Raw genomic sequence first — 19,504 nt, forward strand, 5'->3', positions numbered from 1 at the left:
AGAGGAAGGGCGGAGTTAACAAAAAAAAGATAATTTCTATTAAGAAATTTAAGTAAATTCTTGGGTTTTTTTTTATAGTGTAAAATCTTTAAAACATTTAAAATTTCTTTATGTGTTTGTTCCACCAAAATCAAACTATTTTGGATGCAAAGGCATTTTTCAGTTATTCAAACTCATCCATCCTGGTAGTTTTTATGAAATAAATTTGTTTGTAAGCAACCAAAATGAAACGTAGCTGTGTTAACTTCCCTGCTCTATGTGGGGGCTAATAATAAAGACCCTGTGCGTCCCTTCCTCATACAGACGCACTCACCTCTACGTATGGCCGCCAACAGGTCGGAGCGGGCGTCGCTCATGGGGATCATCCCCAGCATGGTGGACTTCCTCGTCGAGGGTGCCGCGTCCACAGCTGACTGACCGATAGCGGCGTGCGGGGGTGACGGGTGGGCCTGGTGGCCCAAGGGGGCTCCCGGAGGAGGAGGAGGAGGGGCGGCCGGGGGTGCGCCTGAAGGCGGGTGGGAGGGGGAGGGCACGTAGTTGGCTGGGGGAGGAGGAGGAGAGGGTGAGTAGGGACGGGAGAGGGCGGAAGAGGTCGGGGGGACAGCGGAGGTGGCGGAGGGTGGGGCGTTGGTGGAGTCGAAGGCGGTCTGGGCAGAAGGGATGGTTAGTGGGGGTGGGGGAGGGGCCGGCGGGATGTAGTACTCGGGGATGGTGGAGGGCTGCCCTCTGGTGATGGAAAGAAGTAAATTAAAGATTTTTAATGAGTAGAAACAAACTAAACGCAAACAAAGCCGTAAAACAGATCAAGCAATAACACGCAGAAAACAAACCCGTGTGCGGCGCGGTAGTCCTTAACCGACTGCTGCCTCGGCCCGTTGACTGTCGGATCTCCTCCGGCCTGGACGCCGTGTCCCGAGGGGGTTCGGCCCAGGGAGGCCACGTGCCGACCTGTTGCCGCAGCACCGCCCGCTCCCGGGGGCTGGTTGGCCGGCCTCAGGCCCCGATCCAGTGACTGCGTCTGGGCCGCGGCACTGAGGTGATCCCTGGTGTGGTGGTCGGCGGGGTGGGCAGTGCTGGAGGCCTGGGTGGAGGGGTGGTTGGGGCTGGCTGGGTAGGAGTCGGACGCCATTGATCTGTTGGAGAGTTGTAATTGAAAATTAGAGGGCAGGTAGGAAGGAGCAGTGAATCATGATAATAACAGAAATGTTAGATGTTCTATTCCTTGTATTATTTCCTGCTCTGCCACAGCAGTGACTTCAGTCCCTAATGAAAGTCAACCTCATCGTTTCCTCCAACCTGCTGTGACGCAATCCAGGTGCTCTGCACTACATTTGCCAGAAGAGGGCAGCACAGAGCTGTAAACGACACAGTAAGCTGGCACTTCTTAAATCTCTGTATTAAGCAGGTATGTGCTTAAATTATGTGACACTTATAGTGGCTGTGTAACAACGCCAGCTCACTGTGTACTATTTATAGTATATGAATAGTATTTATAGGCTTTAAAGGATGAGAGAAACACTCATCCAATGCCCATCCTCAAACACTGACTGTACACATAAACTAGGACAGGAAACAGGACCTCAGAGACAAACCTCACTTGTAGCTAATGTATGTGTGTGTGCACACGTGTGTTTACCTGCTATCTGGGGACAGTGAGCCTTCAGAGGACATGCCGTGGTAAGGGGAGGGGGCGAGCCTGGCGTCTGGTCTGAACTCTTTGTCGTAGGCCAGGACGTTCCACTCCTGGCGTCGGTTACGAGCTTTACGCACCTTCAAGGTTAAACCGGGAGAAACAGACACGTTACACTGCAGTTACAGGTAAAATGATATATGTATATAATTATAGTAATGGAGTTTAGAAAGATTAAGCTGCTGTATTACATCTTTCTCCTGCAATCCTTTCACAGTCACTACCTTTAGAGCGGAGCATTAGAACAGCTGTACCTGTATTGCACCCTACTAATAGAAAATAGATTTTTACTGCCTCTACTCCAGTAGCAGCATTTACTAGAGATGCCTTTTAAAATGATTAAGAGCTCTCCACACTAACAATGTGGTCTCTGCTCTTTTTATTCCACTTTTATTAAGTATTTTACCAGCAAATTCACTTTTCTTTGGCTCTAAGCAGCTTTGTGATTTATTTTCTTCTTCATCAGTTCTTGATGTTACTGATGCAGTTAGGATGACTGTATAAGACCAGCTCAGATAATACATCTGCTAAAGTGCAGAATCAGTGTAAATGAAGGAGGAAGGTCAGATTACTCTTAGTAAGCCAGTAAATTTGAATTAAAGCGATTTTTCATGGGTGTCAACGATGGAAATCAAAGCTAAACTGAAAGAAACACAATATTCCCACAAACGTCGGGGAGCCCGGAGTCATTTGGGGTCTAAGGAGGAGGAGATATGTAAGAAAAGACTGATGTTTAAGGACAGTAACGTGCTTTGAAATGTGCAAGTGTTTACTCAGTTCCAAAAAAAGCACATAGAAAACCTGCCTCCAAACCAGCTGATTATTACAAACAGATTAAGCGTGACTGCTAACTTGACCCCTTTGATCTACAAACTGATAACACCGTGTATTCTGACAGCTTCCTATCAGAAGCAGCATTAACGTTTTTCAGCAGTTTGAGCTACAGTAACTCGTCTGTTGGATCGGACCACACGGGCCAGCCTTAGCTCCCCAATCATCAGTGAGCCTTGGACGTTCATGACCCTGTCACTGACCACTGCAGGCCAGGAACAACCCACAGCATCTGCGGTTTGGAGATGCTCTGATCCGGTTGTCTCGCCGTCACAACTTGGCCTTTGGTAAACTCACTCTAGTCCTTATGCTTGCCCATTTTTCCTGCTTCTTACTCATCAACTTTGAGGATAAACTGTTCATCTTCTCTCTAATATATCCCGCCCACTAAGAGCTGCAACGATGGAGAGATAATCAGTGTTGTTCACTTCACCTGTCAAAACTATGATCTGCTTTATACTCTGTTAAAAACTGTTCATTAAATGATTGTATAGAGGATTTAACCGCTTGCTTTACTCTTGTTTCAGAGGAACGTTGATAACTCTAATTAAATGACCATTAATAATAAACTTAGTAAGTGATTACTGACCTTCTTCACTTCTCTGCTCGGGTCTTCAACCTGCCTCTGCTGCTCCTACGAGTGACACACAGAGGAGCAGAGGGAAACTCAGCTGTTGGCTATTTATTTATTTACTGTGTAAAGGGAAATATAAAAAAAGCTCAACCCCATCACCAGCTCCTTCACCACGGGGTAAATTCACACTGACCCAGCCCCCAACACACACACACACACACAGTGTAAGCACCACCCAGTCACTATTCGACAACACCAAAAACACCGGTACAGATGACAGAGCCAAAACTTGTGGGAGCACAGGACAGCAACCAAACCAAACACGGAGGGTTAGCAAGACGGTGAGGTGTTAAGCTGAGGTGACATTAAACACACACACAGACAAACAGGAGGGAGTGTGTGTGTGTGTGCTGGCATTTACTTAGTACTTTCATGTGTATCAGCGTGTCTCAATGGTGTTAGGACATGTCTGCTTTGATAGGTGAGTCTGTAATGTGTGCTAGTGGGATGTGTGGGGAGGAAGTGGGGGGGCAGAACGGGGGCAGGTTAGGTTAGGGGTCGGGGTTGTCTTACAGAGATGGACAGGGGGCTCCTGGGTTGGGCCTGTCTGGAGTGGGGCCTGTCAGGGTGGGCCGGACAGCCCTATGGAAACATGGGAGAAAGACAAGCTGGTGCGTTAGACTGAGCAGAGGAGGCGGAGGAGGAGGGGGTGGGGGGTGTCTTCAAAGGCCAGGAAACTAAAGATAGAGAGAAACGAAGGAGGAGGAGCTGTGGGAGGAAAGGATAGAGGTGGAGGAGCCATCCTCCTGCAGCTCGCTCGGGCTCTCAGACCTGTTGAGTAACAGCTGAAGCTGCGTTGTTTCGGAGGTGGGAGGGGGGGGGGAAGGTTCTGCATGGTTTCCAGGTCGAAGGGAGGGAACAGAAAAATGTGAGCAGCATTAAATTCAACAGAAATATTGACCGAACTGCAGCAAACACATGCAGCAGCAGCTGTTGAGCGGTTACAATCACCAACAAAGGAAGAGAGCGCCAAAGGAAGTGTGAAGGGGAACACCACCGAAGCTCAGCTCTGAAATACTCGTAGCTCAGTTCCTATTAGTTTGAATGGATTAATAAACGAGAGCAATGGTGGTGTGCTGGAGCTCCTTTCAGTGCTCCAGGTTATTGGTGTTCACGTAGACCAGCGCACAGACCTGCAAACTGAATGCACTACTTTAAAACAGCAGGACACAGTTCAGTTAAATCCAGCAGGAAGTGAGCGTACAGTAGTGTGCTAAAGACTTGAGTCACCTCTGGTTTCTTTACATTTTTGTAGGAAAATGGCAAATATTCTTATTCTTCAGCACAGTCAGAACTCTCTTATGGAAGCGTTCTTGCAATTTCTTTAAGCAGTCTTCGGGAATAGTTCTGCGGGCTTCTTCAAGGACATTTAAAGCTCGTCTTTGGATGTTTCTGAATTTAGATGATCCCAAACTGCTTTAATAAAATTGATGTCCGGGCCCTGGGGAGGCCAATCCATAACTGATATTGTTCCACTGTGTGTTTTTCTATCCAATCAGATGTTTGCTGGATGGTATTGGACCTTATGGTACTTTTTTGCATTCATAATTCCATCGATTTTGACAAGATCTCCAAAAACACTGCAGCTCTAAACCACGACAGAGCCTCCAGGATTTGAATCAAAACTTTCAAATTCAGATTCATCACTCCATCAGATCTGTTGTCACTGATTTTGGGTCCAGTTCTTGTGTAATCTGGCATACCTCAGCCCACACACAGCCACCCTTCCACTGAGACCATTTCTGATGAGGCTTCAGTGAACAGTATATGAGTTGAAGGCCCAGATGTACAGTGGGGCAAAAAAGTATTTAGTCAGCCACCGATTGTGCAAGTTCCCCCACTTAAAATGATGACAGAGGTCAGTAATTTGCACCAGAGGTACACTTCAACTGTGAGAGACAGAATGTGAAAAAAAAATCCATGAATTCACATGGTAGGATTTGTAAAGAATTTATCCGTAAATTGGGGTGGAAAATAAGTATTTGGTCACCTCAAACATGGAAAATCTCTGGCTCTCACAGACCTGTAACGTCTTCTGTAAGAAGCTTTTCTGTCCCCACTCGTTACCTGTATGAATGGCACCTGTTTGAACTCATCATCTGTATAAAAGACACCTGTCCACAGCCTCAAACAGTCAGACTCCAAACTCCACCATGGCCAAGACCAAAGAGCTTTCGAAGGACACCAGGAAAAGTATTGTAGACCTGCACCAGACTAGGAAGAGTGAATCTACAATAGGCAAGCAGCTTGGTGTGAAAAAATCAACTGTGGGAGCAATCATCAGAAAATAGAAGACATACAAGACCACTGATAATCTCCCTCGATCTGGGGCTCCACGCAAGATCTCATCCCGTGGGGTCAAAATGATCATGAGAACGGTGAGCAAAGATCCCAGAACCACACGGGGGGACCTGGTGAATGACCTGCAGAGAGCTGGGACCAAAGTAACAAAGGTCACCATCAGTAACACACTACAACGGCAGGGAATCAAATCCCGCAGTGCCAGACGTGTTCCGCTGCTGAAGCCAGTGCATGTCCAGGCCCGTCTGAAGTTTGCCAGAGAGCACATGGATGATACAGCAGAGGATTGGGAGAATGTCATGTGGTCAGATGAAACCAAAGTAGAACTTTTTGGTATAAACTCAACTCGTCGTGTTTGGAGGAAGAAGAATACTGAGTTGCATCCCAAGAACACCATACCTACTGTGAAGCATGGGGGTGGAAACATCATGCTATGGGGCTGTTTTTCTGCCAAGGGGACAGGACGACTGATCCGTGTTAAGGACAGAATGAATGGGGCCATGTATCGTGAGATTTTGAGCCAAAACCTCCTTCCATCAGTGAGAACTTTGAAGATGAAACGAGGCTGGGTCTTCCAACATGACAATGATCCAAAACACACCGCCCGGGCAACAAAGGAGTGGCTCCGTAAGAAGCATTTGAAAGTCCTGGAGTGGCCTAGCCAGTCTCCAGACCTCAACCCCATAGAAAATCTGTGGCGGGAGTTGAAAGTCCGTGTTGCTCGGCGACAGCCCCAAAACATCACTGCTCTCGAGAAGATCTGCATGGAGGAATGGGCCAAAATACCAGCTACTGTGTGTGCAAACCTGGTAAAGACCTATAGTAAACGTTTGACCTCTGTTATTGCCAACAAAGGTTATGTTACAAAGTATTGAGTTGTATTTTTGTTATTGACCAAATACTTATTTGCCACCCTGATTTACGAATAAATTCTTTACAAATCCTACCATGTGGATTCATGGATTTTTTTTCACATTCTGTCTCTCACAGTTGAAGTGTACCTCTGGTGCAAATTACTGACCTCTGTCATCATTTTAGGTGGGGGAACTTGCACAATCAGTGGCTGACTAAATACTTTTTTGCCCCACTGTATCTCTCAGGGCCGTGTCAGGTCTTCGCTGGATTTTTTCCCTGGCTCTAAAAGACATGACTTTCAAGCAGAAACGCCTACGGAGGAGGCTACAAATGTGGCCTCCTCCTGAGGCCACATTTGTAGACCGATTACGTCACAGCGACACGATGAAGACTGTCCAAATTCGTAGACTCCTCCGAATCCGGCCGACAAATACGTCCTCCTTTTCCCCAGATTTGAAGAATGGGCCGGGTGTGTCCTTCGTGGCCCACCATATCCCAGAATTCATAGCGCGGCCCAGCCAATTCCAGTTTCCAAACAATGGCGGCCGCTACTAAGTTTTTAATATTACTGTTATTAATCTTTCTGGGTCACAAAATAAACTTTTAACATATTTTAGGCAAGAAAGTAGCTGTGTAAACTTCAAATATCTGCTCGGTTTATCAAGACATCGCATATTTGCAAAAGCGCTCCGATGTTTTCGGAGACGTCTGTTACCCACCAGCTCGATAGCTAGCTGGGGGTTCAATGTCACTCGAGCCGGTGAGAACAGCGGACTCCCGGCTTCATCGCTTTCAGACCCCCGCCGTCTTTCACTACTCAGGTTAAACATGATATATAAGTCACTCAGATAACTTAAAAACGTTATTGTTTAGCTTTTTCAGTGTTTTACTTGTTGGGGAGTAAATCGTTTTGGTTGAGATTAAAGTTATTAGATTAAATTAAATAAAAGTTGATTAATCCCTCGGGTGGTTTTCACACAGCTGAATAAACATCAAACAGAAAACTGATTAAACAGAAGTGTGAGACGGTCGTGTCCTGTTATATTTTAGATAGCAAGGAGCAGAGAGCTGAGTTTACTGGACTCCACCGAGACAGCGGTGACGCAGATTTGAAGGCTGGACCGTCCCATTTCACAGCCTCGCACTTCCAGCCTTCTCGGTCTTCAAAGGACCCGGCCCACGTAGACCGCGAAGGCCGGGTCCTCCGAAGGACGTGGCCTAGGTTTTGGGACACAGCTTCAGATGCGGTTCATCTGCTATAGATATATATTTTTAGACTCGCCACTTCTTCTTCTTCTTTCCACTTGTCAAGTTTCCTCAAACTTTTTAAGGGACACACTGCACACAATATGAGAGGACGAGGTGAAACAGCTATTAGCCACGGTCTTGCTGATTAATGCTAAAACACTTTTTGAGTTAGGTGCCTTTTCTGTTCTTGAATGATTCATAGGTCAGGGTTCAGTGGTCTAGCACAGCGGTCCCCAACCCCTGGGCCTCGGACCGGTACCGGTCCGTGAGTCGTTTGGTACCGGGCCGCGAGAGTTGAGGCTCAGGTGTGAAATGTATGGTTTTCAGGGTTTTTATCGGTTTTCAGTGTTATTTTGTTATCGTTTGTACCGTTAACTTGGTTTTCCTGGGTCTTTTCACGTGTGTTATGAATAAATCTTATTTTTTTCGGTACCTGTACTAGTTTTATTTTGTTGTATTTATCCGCGACACCTTAAAGGCCGGTCCGTGAAAATATTGTCGGGCATAAACCGGTCCGTGGCGCAAAAAAGGTTGGAGACCGCTGGTCTAACAAACAAAATCCTCTAAAAATGGTCAGGTTCCACGACTGGACTGAAAATGAGTGAAAAAGCAGACAATGTCCAAAGAAGAACTCTGAAAGACCTTCAGAAAGCCTGGAGAACTATTACTCAAGAGCACTTAAAGGTCTGGCTGCTTGGAAGAAAAATATAAAGCAATGAGTGGTGTCTCAAGAGTTTTACACTGTATGTAACTACAGCCAAATACAACGTTCGTATAAGTTCTCCCTCGATCACGTTGTTGTCTCTGGATAACCGGCCTGCTCAGCTGCTGCTGCATCGATAGCCGATTAAACAACCAAGCAAAGCTAAATGGAGAGTACAGTCAGAGAGAAATGAAACTGAAATAACAGCATAGATGGCACCACCGGGCAGGAAAATAAAAATTCGCAAAATAAAGCAGAAGATGAATTTCTTTAACCGTTTCCAGACCACGGTGACGTACACCCAAACATACAGCGCACGCTCACAAACACTCGTTCGGCGCACACATCGTACCTTCTGCCGTCTCTTCTCTTTGCGCTTGTCCTCAGTGGCCTGCAGCATCTTTTCCTTCCACAGGTTGAAGAAGTAGGAGGGGTCGGTGTAAAACTTCAGGGCGTCCTTCTTGTCATCCCTGCGAGGAGGAGGAAGTGAAACTAAGAAAAAAAAAAACAGCGGAGCTTGGTAAATTATCAATACTGGCAGAGAGGCTAAAAGACTGACCTATAGGGGGTGAGAATATTAAGTGGTGGAGGTTTGTCGCAGCGGTGGTACATCTCCACCACAGGGTTGGGCACAGAGGTCCTCGACACCACCTGCTGGTCCTGAATGGTACTGCTCTTAAAGGCCTTTCTCATGTTGATGTCCTGCAGAGAAACTGGAAACAGAGAAGGAGGACAGCATTAAATTATGATAAGCAAACAGAATGAAAAACAACAACACGGCGATTAAGCCGGCAGAGTCACAAACACTGGTGTTTGACATCATAATCCCCCAAAACAGCCGGTTTCAGCCACTAATTCCTTCATATGCATCACTCTCCTCTACCCTCGATTTTTTTTTAACGCATGAATCAAAGCCAGGATTTGTGGCATTAAGAGAAAAAGAGCCTAATCTCTTGTTAGGGCTCTTAGAAAAAATTAGCACAAGTTTAGCAGATTTTTAATGCCAATTAATTCAAGCTTCAGTCTGATGGAGTGACCAAAGAAAACATCAACCTGGAAAATAAACTTTTTAAAATCTAGTTTAAGGACAATTACGGACAATCCGAGTGAAAAATAAAAACAGATAATCATCAGAAAATAATAATTTTCCTCTTTTTTTTTTAGCTTCCTACAGTGGAGTTAATCAATCTTGTGTCACTGCTCACAGATAAAATGCATCTAATCACTTCCCATTTATCATACCCACTACACCATTACATCACACGTCACATGCTCTGGGCTGAATGACAGCGTGCGTCTGCTGGAGTTCTTCATTAAATAAAGATGATCTGCTTTTTTATGAAGTCTAGACTCTATAAATATGCAAACATCTGCCGTTCTCAATGCGTGTGCAGCTTCTGATTGGCCAATATGTTTTTCTACCAGCCACCAGGGGGCTCTGCTTATTCCAGGAGTCCTTTAAACACCGGACACGTGAGATTTGTGTTTCATATTTTAAACCTTTAAAACCTGAATCATGAAACAACTGCTAGAAAATTCAAATTTTTGAAAATGACAATAAAATAAAAAAATAAATTAAATATTAATTTGCATACACGAGTTTTAGTTTGTATCGTATTTGCTACATTCAGTATTTTATTTTTCAGTTTATTGCTTAAAATGTTTTGTGCAATTTATTTATGTAAAAAAAAAAAATCACAATGATGATGTTCAAGTCTGAGAAACTGGGGGTATTAAATATGATATGATAGCGAAATCCCCCTTTTTGTCAGTGTAAAGAAGTTTAACAACACATTTAAACCCTGAGATGTCTTAATACAAGATAAGACAAATTTCAACAACACGTCTCAGTTTTTCTACATGACAAATGTGTAAAATTACAGAAAGATTTTCTTTAATAGTAAAAAAACAGGAACTTTGCCCATGTCCTCATTTTAGGTTTGGGACTGGTGTCGGCTCCTGGGCTCATGTACTAATGAGAAGTGAAGAAGTGAAAGAACTGAAAAAAGGGGGAACTAGGGTGGGGCACGAAAATGAGAACAAACAGCTTGTAGAACTGGGGGGGTCATATATGGACAAGACCCGGAAGAGGCGTGTTTGGAGGCGTGGTCCCGCTCCTGAAATTCACATAATTTATCTTCAATTACTTAACTAAATGGCTGTGGGGGAGGTCTTTGTCAGCAGGAAAAGCCGTAGAATTTATAAAAAGAAAATTTCAAAGTCCGCAAATTTTTTCCAAAACACATCAGCAGGCTGCTGGGACAACTCTGGCCATTCACACCGAATTTGGACGAATTTCCTGTATTTGTTTGACTAATTTATAACTCTGACAAGTGGAAGAGAATGGATGGATGAAGAATCTGTATTTTGTTTCTCTTGCCTTAAAACATACGCAGGAAATAAGGGGTTAGCAACTAATCAAAGAAAATAATAATACTAATATTAATAATAATACTAGCCATCAGCCTCTTGGTAGATGCACATGTAGTATAAATGTGAAAATCCTAGCAGTTGACCTCTGATTGTGAGGTCAAGCTCGCCAGGATTTGAACTCGTCCCAGAATGTTAGCAAGTCGTCTCGTTCTTAAGTTACCGCAATCACAAACTTGGGTGTCCACCCGCCCACCAGCCCAGCAGGGTGCCGCCAAAACCCCGTCAGTATACAAACTGTTGCACTTCACTTTAACCTCATCGTTTCGACCTTTCCGTCGACAAATAAAACGGCACATGCTGCTCAAGCAGGAGCCATAACACACTCAGAGCAGCTATTGACCCTCAATGGTAACTTTACACACGCAGCTCTGACCTTGTTGAGATTTATGGGTTTATCGGTCGTTGAAAAGCGGCGTGGTAAATGTAGGAAACTGCTGAGAGAGGCAGGGGATGAAATGCTACGAGGCAAAGACGTCTAATTAGAACACTTCATTGTCAAGTAATTCCTGGAGTACATACTTATCAGCAGATGCTTCTCTAAACAGACACCGTTTGGATATGTGTGTATTTGTTTGCTACGATTCTGCAACCTATAGACGATCATTTTAGAAGTAAAACGGATAAACGGATCAAATACACGCACATCGTGTGCATATCGACTGATACAGAACATACAGCTTAAACGGTGTTTGAACTCGAACGCATACATACGCATGCACAAATAATAGGACAGCAGGGTCAGATTAGACTTGGAGCTTGTTGCATCAGCTTAACAAGCATCGCACACACACACACGCATGCAAACTGTGGCTGCACAACAACAGGAGGCTGGGCGGTGTGTTAAGTGTCAGAACGTGACACGTATGCGTGTCAATCCTGTGAGAGATTTATCACCGCTGCAGTGCTATCCAGGATCTAGCAGATGGCTAAACACACACACACACACACACACACACACACACACACACACACACACACACACACACACACACACACACACACACACACACACACACACACACACAGAGACGATCAGGGCGTGATCAGTGTCCTATACGATCAGTTTAAACCACGTCAGTGTCACACACGCTCCTGTCATTATGTCATTAGCTCTGTGCACTGACGCAGCATGTCTGTGTTTGTATGGACACATTTTATTACTGAAAAATCTATGGTTAGCTTAAAAATCCGCCTGCAGACACCAAAGGGCGACTGGCCGTTTGATCTGTGTGTGTGTGCAGTCAGAGCACACTCCTGTCTGTTTGATCATTCCTCCCTAAGCTTCCTTCCCTACGGCCAAATGAATAATCCACAAAACTCGCAGCTAATGCAACTTTCATTCAGACACATCTTCAAAGAGACCTCGCTCTCTCTGCTCTTCTTCTCCTTCTCCTCTTTCTCCTCCCTCTCTGCACATACACATGCATAAACTGTGTTAAACACCATTAATAACCACATTCGTGTAATGCACACACTGATTAAGGAACTCTGCACTGACCTAACCTCTGAATTTAGAGTTATTTGGATTTATGTGAACAATTTATAATCACTTTACTGTCTGGAGGGACGTGCTGCTTCCTGTAGGCTCCTTCCCCCTTTTTTCTCTTTTCTTCCATCCTTCCTTATTTCCTACCTCCCTTCATTCCTTTTTGACCTTAGATCATCTTTCTTTGCTTTCTCTTTGCTTTCATTTCTTCCTCACTTCCTTCTCGCAATCCTTCTTTCCTTCCTCCTTCCATCTCTTCTCTCCTCCTTTCCTTTCTTCATGTACGGAAGAAAAAAGGGTGGTGCACAAAAGAAGCAATGAAGAAGAGGAAGCGAGGAATCAGAAAGGAGGTGGAAAAATGAGTAGTGGGACATGATGAGACAGAAAACAAATTTGAGTGAATGTGTGGAAAAGGAAACGAAGGAATTAAAGGACTGAGAAATGGTTTGTGTGGAGGAGGAAGAGGAGGAGGAAGAGGTAAAAAGAGACAGAAAGAGACGAGAGAGAGAGGGTGGAAAAGTGTGAGGAGGCGAGCAGGAGGAGGAGGAGGCGAGATAAGGGGAGGGAAGGATAAGACAGAAGACTGCTGAGCTTTTCCTTTTTATCCTCATCTGTGCTGCTCTCTCTGACGCTGTCTGAGGCCGGCGTGCTGCAGAATGACTCGGCAGTATCAGCACAGACAGAGAGAGACGCACAGAGCTACAGACGAAAAATATATATCCAGACAAACGGGAGGAAGAGGAGAAAGAGGAAAAGGGAGGAGTAAGGTGGGGAAAGACTGAGGGGAGGAGGAAGAGAAACAAAGAAACAGGAAATTGGAACCAGAGGAGAGGAGAGGGCATTAGGGGAAGAACAGGAGTCTAGGATAGCGGGGAGACACAGTGGGGAAAGAAAACAAGGAAAACAGAAGAAAAGAAAGGGGGATGAGGGCTTCTCAGAGAGTGACGAGGAGGAGAGAACAGGAAAGGCAGGAAAAGGATAAAAGGAGAGAAAATTGAGCCAAATCAAAAGGAACAGAGAGGCCGACATGAGAGGATGGAGGAAGAAAAGATGAGACAAAAAAGGTTAGAGGCACAGGAGGATAAATAAACGTCTGAGAGAGATCAAAGATTTTAAAAAAAGAACATACACACAGAACTCCGTGTGTGTGTGTGTGTGTGTGTGTGTGTGTGTGTGTGTGTGTGTGTGTGTGTGTGTGTGTGTGTGTGTGTGTGTGTGTGTGTAGGCCTATCAATTACTGCATTAAGAGAATTGACCTTCAGAGACAGACTGAAGCTTAATGATGGAGATAAAGATCCTGACTCACACTGTGCAAACAGCAAACACACATATTAGTCATAACAGCAGCTCACATAAACACTTGTACACTCATAGAAATAGTCGGTGCTCTCTAACAACACAATTAATAATCCATAGTGCCGGGGACACACACACACACACGCACACACACACACAGGTTAAAAGCTTTGCAGAGATGCGTTTATCTCAGAGTGTTTATTCCAACACAAACATGAGGCGGACAGACACAAAGAAAGCGAAACAGCTTGTTGACACGCACCAAGCAGATGGCCTTCTACCTTTGCGAGGACTCACAGATACCTCGGTTTATCCCGATCAACCCTGAGCCGAGGATTAACTCGAGCTCCAAAAGTCGAGTCCTAACGGCTACTCTGAGGTGAGACTCAGCCACACCTTCACTCACTCACAGGACCTCAAACGCACACTCAAACACCCACAAAGACAACCAGGAGCCCACACAGGGCATAATATAAGAGCCTAGAGACCCCTCATCAATAAATCATCAGCACAGCCATTAAAATGCTGCACACACAAACACACACACACACCCACGCTAGTCCTAATAGCAGTTCACATAAACACGTGTACACTCATAGAAACAGTCAGTGCTCTCTAACAGCACAATTAATAATCTATAGTGCTGCAAACACACACACAAAGAGAATAAAAACACACATCCTCACACACACACCTTCCTCCACAGTGGAGTCGAGCTGGGTGACTTTCACAGCCAGCTGGTCCACCCTCTCCTGCAGGCTGCTCATCCTCAGGTAGAAGCTGTTGGCTTCGTTAAACAGTTCCCCGAAAATGTCCTCAGCATGACGACCTGTACAGAGGGAGAGAAACACACAAACACACACACACACAGTCAGATTCGCCACTTTAATATCTTTCATCCAGGGATATTTAACAGGCTACATTCACACTTCCATGTTGGCCAGCTGAACTCTGCCTCACACCGCAGGAATAAAACATGCAGCGAGAATTAAATCAGCTGGGAGAATCAGACTGTCTGGAAAAGCAGAGCAAGCTGACACAATTAAAGACGTTCAGAGTTACTTCAGGTTTCCGTCCAAAAAGGACAAAAGAAAGTGTGATAACAGAAGGTCTACATGTATACAGTGGTCCCTCGCTATAATGCGGTTCACATTTCGCGCCCTTGCTGTTTCGCAGATTTTTTGGGGGTGCAATTTTGCTTTTTTGTGTTCTGCATCCTGATTGGCTGTAGACCACTGTCAATCAATCTCGTGCTGTGTCTCCTGTACAGTACAGAATGTGTTCAGCTGCCAACTTTACATAAATCTTTGATCGCTAGCAGTGTGACTCTGAAGTGCTGCACTGTATATTTGAAAGTTTTCTCCCCAACAAACACAACAATGTTGACGCAACCACAGGTGCCTTATTTTTCTACAGAGGTGTGAACTTTGAGATTGTTTAAACAAGAGAGAAAAGTGTGAAAATGTTCATGCCTGTCTGAGAAAAGTGTATAAAGTGTGTACTAGAGATGGCACCATACATTGATCAGTTTCATGATTGAAGTAGCAGCAAGAAGAGGCAGTCGCTCCATATATCGTTTGTTAAGCTTAACGCGGGAATGCTTTACAAACATTCAGAGATGAACTTACACACTTGCTTTACTTCTCTGGGATCACTTTCTCTGAGATGAAAAGCCGGTTTGGTAGCAAGGCTCCAAATGCTCAACCAGACCGCTGACAGGTATCGCACGCCACAGCCGCTCTATCACGTGACCACACTGATCCAACGTGCTACGGTTATAAGCCGAGTTATACAATGTCGCAAGTTTTGTGAGGTGCTTTTTTGATATTTAATGGATCGATTACATTTTTTATTTCTCTCCGATATCCGATCCAGTAATTTAGGTCAGTATCGGACCGATACCGATACGTAATATCGGATCGGTCCATCTCTAGTGTGTAGTGAGGGGTTTCATAGCCTTAAAACATCTATAATGATTGTAAAAAAATTAAGTTGGCTATTTTGCAGATTTCACATATTATTTTTAGAATGTACAGTGGGGCAAAAAAGTATTTAGTCAGCCACCGATTGTGCAAGTTCCCCCACTTAAAATGATGACAGAGGTCAGTAATTTGCACCAGAGGTACACTTCAACTGTGAGAGACAGAATGTGAAAAAAAAAATCCATGAATTCACATGGTAGGATTTGTAAAGAATTTATTCGTAAATTAGGGTGGAAAATAAGTATTTGGTCACCTCAAACAAGGAAAATCTCTGGCTCTCACAGACCTGTAACGTCTTCTGTAAGAAGCTTTTCTGTCCCCCACTCGTTACCTGTATGAATGGCACCTGTTTGAACTCATCATCTGTATAAAAGACACCTGTCCACAGCCTCAAACAGTCAGACTCCAAACTCCGCCATGGCCAAGACCAAAGAGCTTTCGAAGGACACCAGGAAAAGTATTGTAGACCTGCACCAGACTGGGAAGAGTGAATCTACAATAGGCAAGCAGCTTGGTGTGAAAAAATCAACTGTGGGAGCAATCATCAGAAAATGGAAGACATACAAGACCACTGATAATCTCCCTCGATCTGGGGCTCCACGCAAGATCTCATCCCGTGGGGTCAAAATGATCATGAGAACGGTGAGCAAAGATCCCAGAACCACACGGGGGGACCTGGTGAATGAGCTGCAGAGAGCTGGGACCAAAGTAACAAAGGTCACCATCAGTAACACACTACAACGGCAGGGAATCAAATCCCGCAGTGCCAGACGTGTTCCGCTGCTGAAGCCAGTGCATGTCCAAGCATGGGGGTGGAAACATCATGCTATGGGGCTGTTTTTCTGCCAAGGGGACAGGACGACTGATCCGTGTTAAGGACAGAATGAATGGGGCCATGTATCGTGAGATTTTGAGCCAAAACCTCCTTCCATCAGTGAGAACTTTGAAGATGAAACGAGGCTGGGTCTTCCAACATGACAATGATCCAAAACACACCGCCCGGGCAACAAAGGAGTGGCTCCGTAAGAAGCATTTGAAAGTCCTGGAGTGGCCTAGCCAGTCTCCAGACCTCAACCCCATAGAAAATCTGTGGCGGGAGTTGAAAGTCCGTGTTGCTCGGCGACAGCCCCAAAACATCGCTGCTCTCGAGAAGATCTGCATGGAGGAATGGGCCAAAATACCAGCTACTGTGTGTGCAAACCTGGTAAAGACCTATAGTAAACGTTTGACCTCTGTTATTGCCAACAAAGGTTATGTTACAAAGTATTGAGTTGTATTTTTGTTATTGACCAAATACTTATTTTCCACCCTGATTTACGAATAAATTCTTTACAAATCCTACCATGTGAATTCATTGATTTTTTTTCCACATTCTGTCTCTCACAGTTGAAGTGTACCTCTGGTGCAAATTACTGACCTCTGTCATCATTTTAGGTGGGGGAACTTGCACAATCGATGGCTGACTAAATACTTTTTTGCCCCACTGTAACTCCAGCGATAAATGAGGGACAACTGTACATACAGTTTACAGTGTGCACGGACTCACCTGCGATCAGATATTCTCCACTTTGCTTTATTCTAACCAATTCATTTCTCTGCCTTACTGTAACACTGTAAGGTAGCTCTGTATGTATGAGTTGATTGGATTTCTACTTGGAGGAAGTGTTCAGAGAGCAGTGTGTTGTCCAAATGAGGCTCTGTTATAGCATGCTAGCTGTAGCCAGCTGTCTGTCCTTTCCTGTGTAAAGATGAACTGCAAAAAATAAATAAATAATGAGATGATCCTAGTCTTCATTCAGTCCTGTTTGTTTGTTAAGCCACTTATCACTGGCCTATGAATCATTCAAGTGCAAAAAGGCATCTAACTCAACACAACTCAACCAGTGTTGTGTCTACACATACCAGACAACTTAGCAAAAGGATCATTTTAAATTGTATCTCTGGGCACTTTGTTACTCGCAGCCCGTCCCAAAAACCTCATTTGTTCCCATTTCTTTAGCTGAATCTATGAAAAATGTGAAAGACAAGACAAGGTGGTTCCCAAAGAGCTTTATAGGTGAAAACTTGGCAAACCTCAGCTTGCTGTGCAGGGTGTTTTCATGGAAACTGGACAAAAGAAGGACATGGACAGTATGTGAAAGTCATGTCCTTAAGATAGAGAAAAAAATCCAGCAGAAGCCTGACACGGGCCTGAGAGACACATCTGGACCTTCACCTGATCCATCTACTGTTCTCTGAAGCCTCGTCAGAATTGTCTAAGTTGAAGGGTGGCTGTGAAGAAGGCGTTCATGAAATGTACGAGAAGAGAAATTCAGAGATGGAGGTTGCTCCCCTCCCTCCTCCCGGCGTCTGCCTCAGCAGGACCAGCCGCCTCCTGCTGTGCACCTGTCGGACTGAATATTTAAACAGGGCCTCTCTGTCTGAGAGTGTTTGCACGTCTGTGACGACAGTGGCACAAATATTTAAATGCATTTACCGAGATGCAGAACAGCAGCCTTCCTCAATAACACTGTCACCTTCAAATTGAATCACATGCACACTCATTTCAGCGTCTCGCCACCTCGTTCGCTCTCTTCTCTCGTCCTGCGTCTCCATCTCTTGGCCCACGTCATCACAGATGGAGCAGAGGCAGAGCGCTCGCTCATTTGCAGTGAGCTGTCGCTGAATATAATCTATCCTCTAACTGTTAATCGAATTTAAATAGCCTTTTCCCCCCCTCACACTCAATTCATTTCCATTGAAGTATGCCTCGTCTGCTACAGAGCACATCAGCTATGAATGACTTCATTGCTTTCAAATGAAGAATGTGTTTAGCTGTTCAGGGTGAGAAATTCCAATAAAGAGAATACAGAGGACGCTAAACTGCGGGATACGATGCTTCAGAAGGAATTCTGAAAACATGCTCACCTGCACGTTATTAGACCTGATAAAAAAATACAAAAATCACCTTGGATTCACCTTACTTTCACATCAATCACTATGGCAACTGTGCTCATCAGCAAACAACTGCTGACGCACAAACTAATCAGCATATGCACGCACGGCCTTATTCACACTCAACACATCTCAAGTGGTCTGCATTAAGGAGCATGGCTCTGAATTCATTTTAGGTGTGATTGCATGTAAATGCCTAGACATGCTGGGCTCTGATTGCTCACGAGTGTTAGAGACAGACATGTGACTTGTCTGTCCCGTTTGTAGCAACTGAAAATAAAATAAATTCATAATTATAATAAAGGTCAATCAAATGGACCAATATGGCAAGGCCATGATGATCCACTTGGTAAAATAAATCCGCTTGCCATCTTTCTTGGCCTTAAGACAACAATTTTGATGGCTAAAGATCCAAACGGGACACAAAAAAAAAAGGAAAAAAAAAGAGACAGACATGTGACCTACTGCGATGGAGGGTAAACAACACAGGTCCTCTTCACTACAGTCACGAAAAAAACTCGTGAACTTTTTGTTAAAGGTGGTTAAGAGGTCCTGAATCGTGGGGTGCGCTTCATTTTTCACGGGCCCGTGAAAAACAATTTTTAAAATTATAATGTGTAACGTCTCACCACTAGATTTCAGTAAGTAAGTGAATAATCGTAGCTTTGGTGGCTTCTGTACAAACAACTGCGGTTGCCGTTCATCTAGAGCTGGGCGATATGAGATTTTTTCATATCACGATATGTTTTTTTCATTTCAGGCGATAACGATATCTATCACGATATAAGCCAAATAACTATATTTGTAAGATTTAAATGTGCCGTTGCTCACAAGTAAAATGTGAAATAATCAGCAGCTTGTTTTTATTTAAATATTTATTTCCCATAATAAGTTCAACAGGGTAGATGTACTTAAGGAACATGAGACTTTTTCAGATAAATAAAGGCAAATATTGCAAACTACACAAAAGGCAGCCGCTAAAGCGTTTAAGTTTCAAAATAGAACAAACGAAACAGACTAAATTGTCAATTCCACTTAGAAACAAAATATTAATTCTAAAAATAAATCTTAGTTTGTTTTACAGAAGAACAGACAAAACTGACTAACTTTT

The 19,504-nt window shown here is 44.3% G+C and overlaps 1 protein-coding gene across 2 annotated transcripts in view; it reads right to left on the bottom strand.

Moving 5' to 3' along the window:
* The window catches only part of LOC308402449 (actin-binding protein WASF3), a 64,932-nt gene that overhangs the window by 5,458 nt on the left and 39,970 nt on the right, over nt 1-19,504 (bottom strand). Inside the window, exons 3-10 of one of the 2 annotated variants that reach the window (XM_080891314.1) lie at nt 14,172-14,306; nt 8,822-8,975; nt 8,615-8,732; nt 3,669-3,737; nt 3,111-3,155; nt 1,637-1,770; nt 831-1,133; nt 314-726 (exon numbers count right to left, since the gene is read on the bottom strand). In XM_080891314.1, coding sequence (XP_080747440.1) covers nt 314-726; nt 831-1,133; nt 1,637-1,770; nt 3,111-3,155; nt 3,669-3,737; nt 8,615-8,732; nt 8,822-8,975; nt 14,172-14,306 — 1,371 coding nt within the window. The remainder of the gene's footprint in view (nt 1-313; nt 727-830; nt 1,134-1,636; nt 1,771-3,110; nt 3,156-3,668; nt 3,738-8,614; nt 8,733-8,821; nt 8,976-14,171; nt 14,307-19,504) is intronic. The other variant, XM_080891315.1, reaches the window with a different exon arrangement.

Source organism: Rhamphochromis sp. 'chilingali', assembly GCF_963969265.1.
Source record: "Rhamphochromis sp. 'chilingali' genome assembly, chromosome: 1".
Classification (NCBI taxonomy): Eukaryota; Metazoa; Chordata; class Actinopteri; order Cichliformes; family Cichlidae; genus Rhamphochromis; species Rhamphochromis sp. 'chilingali'.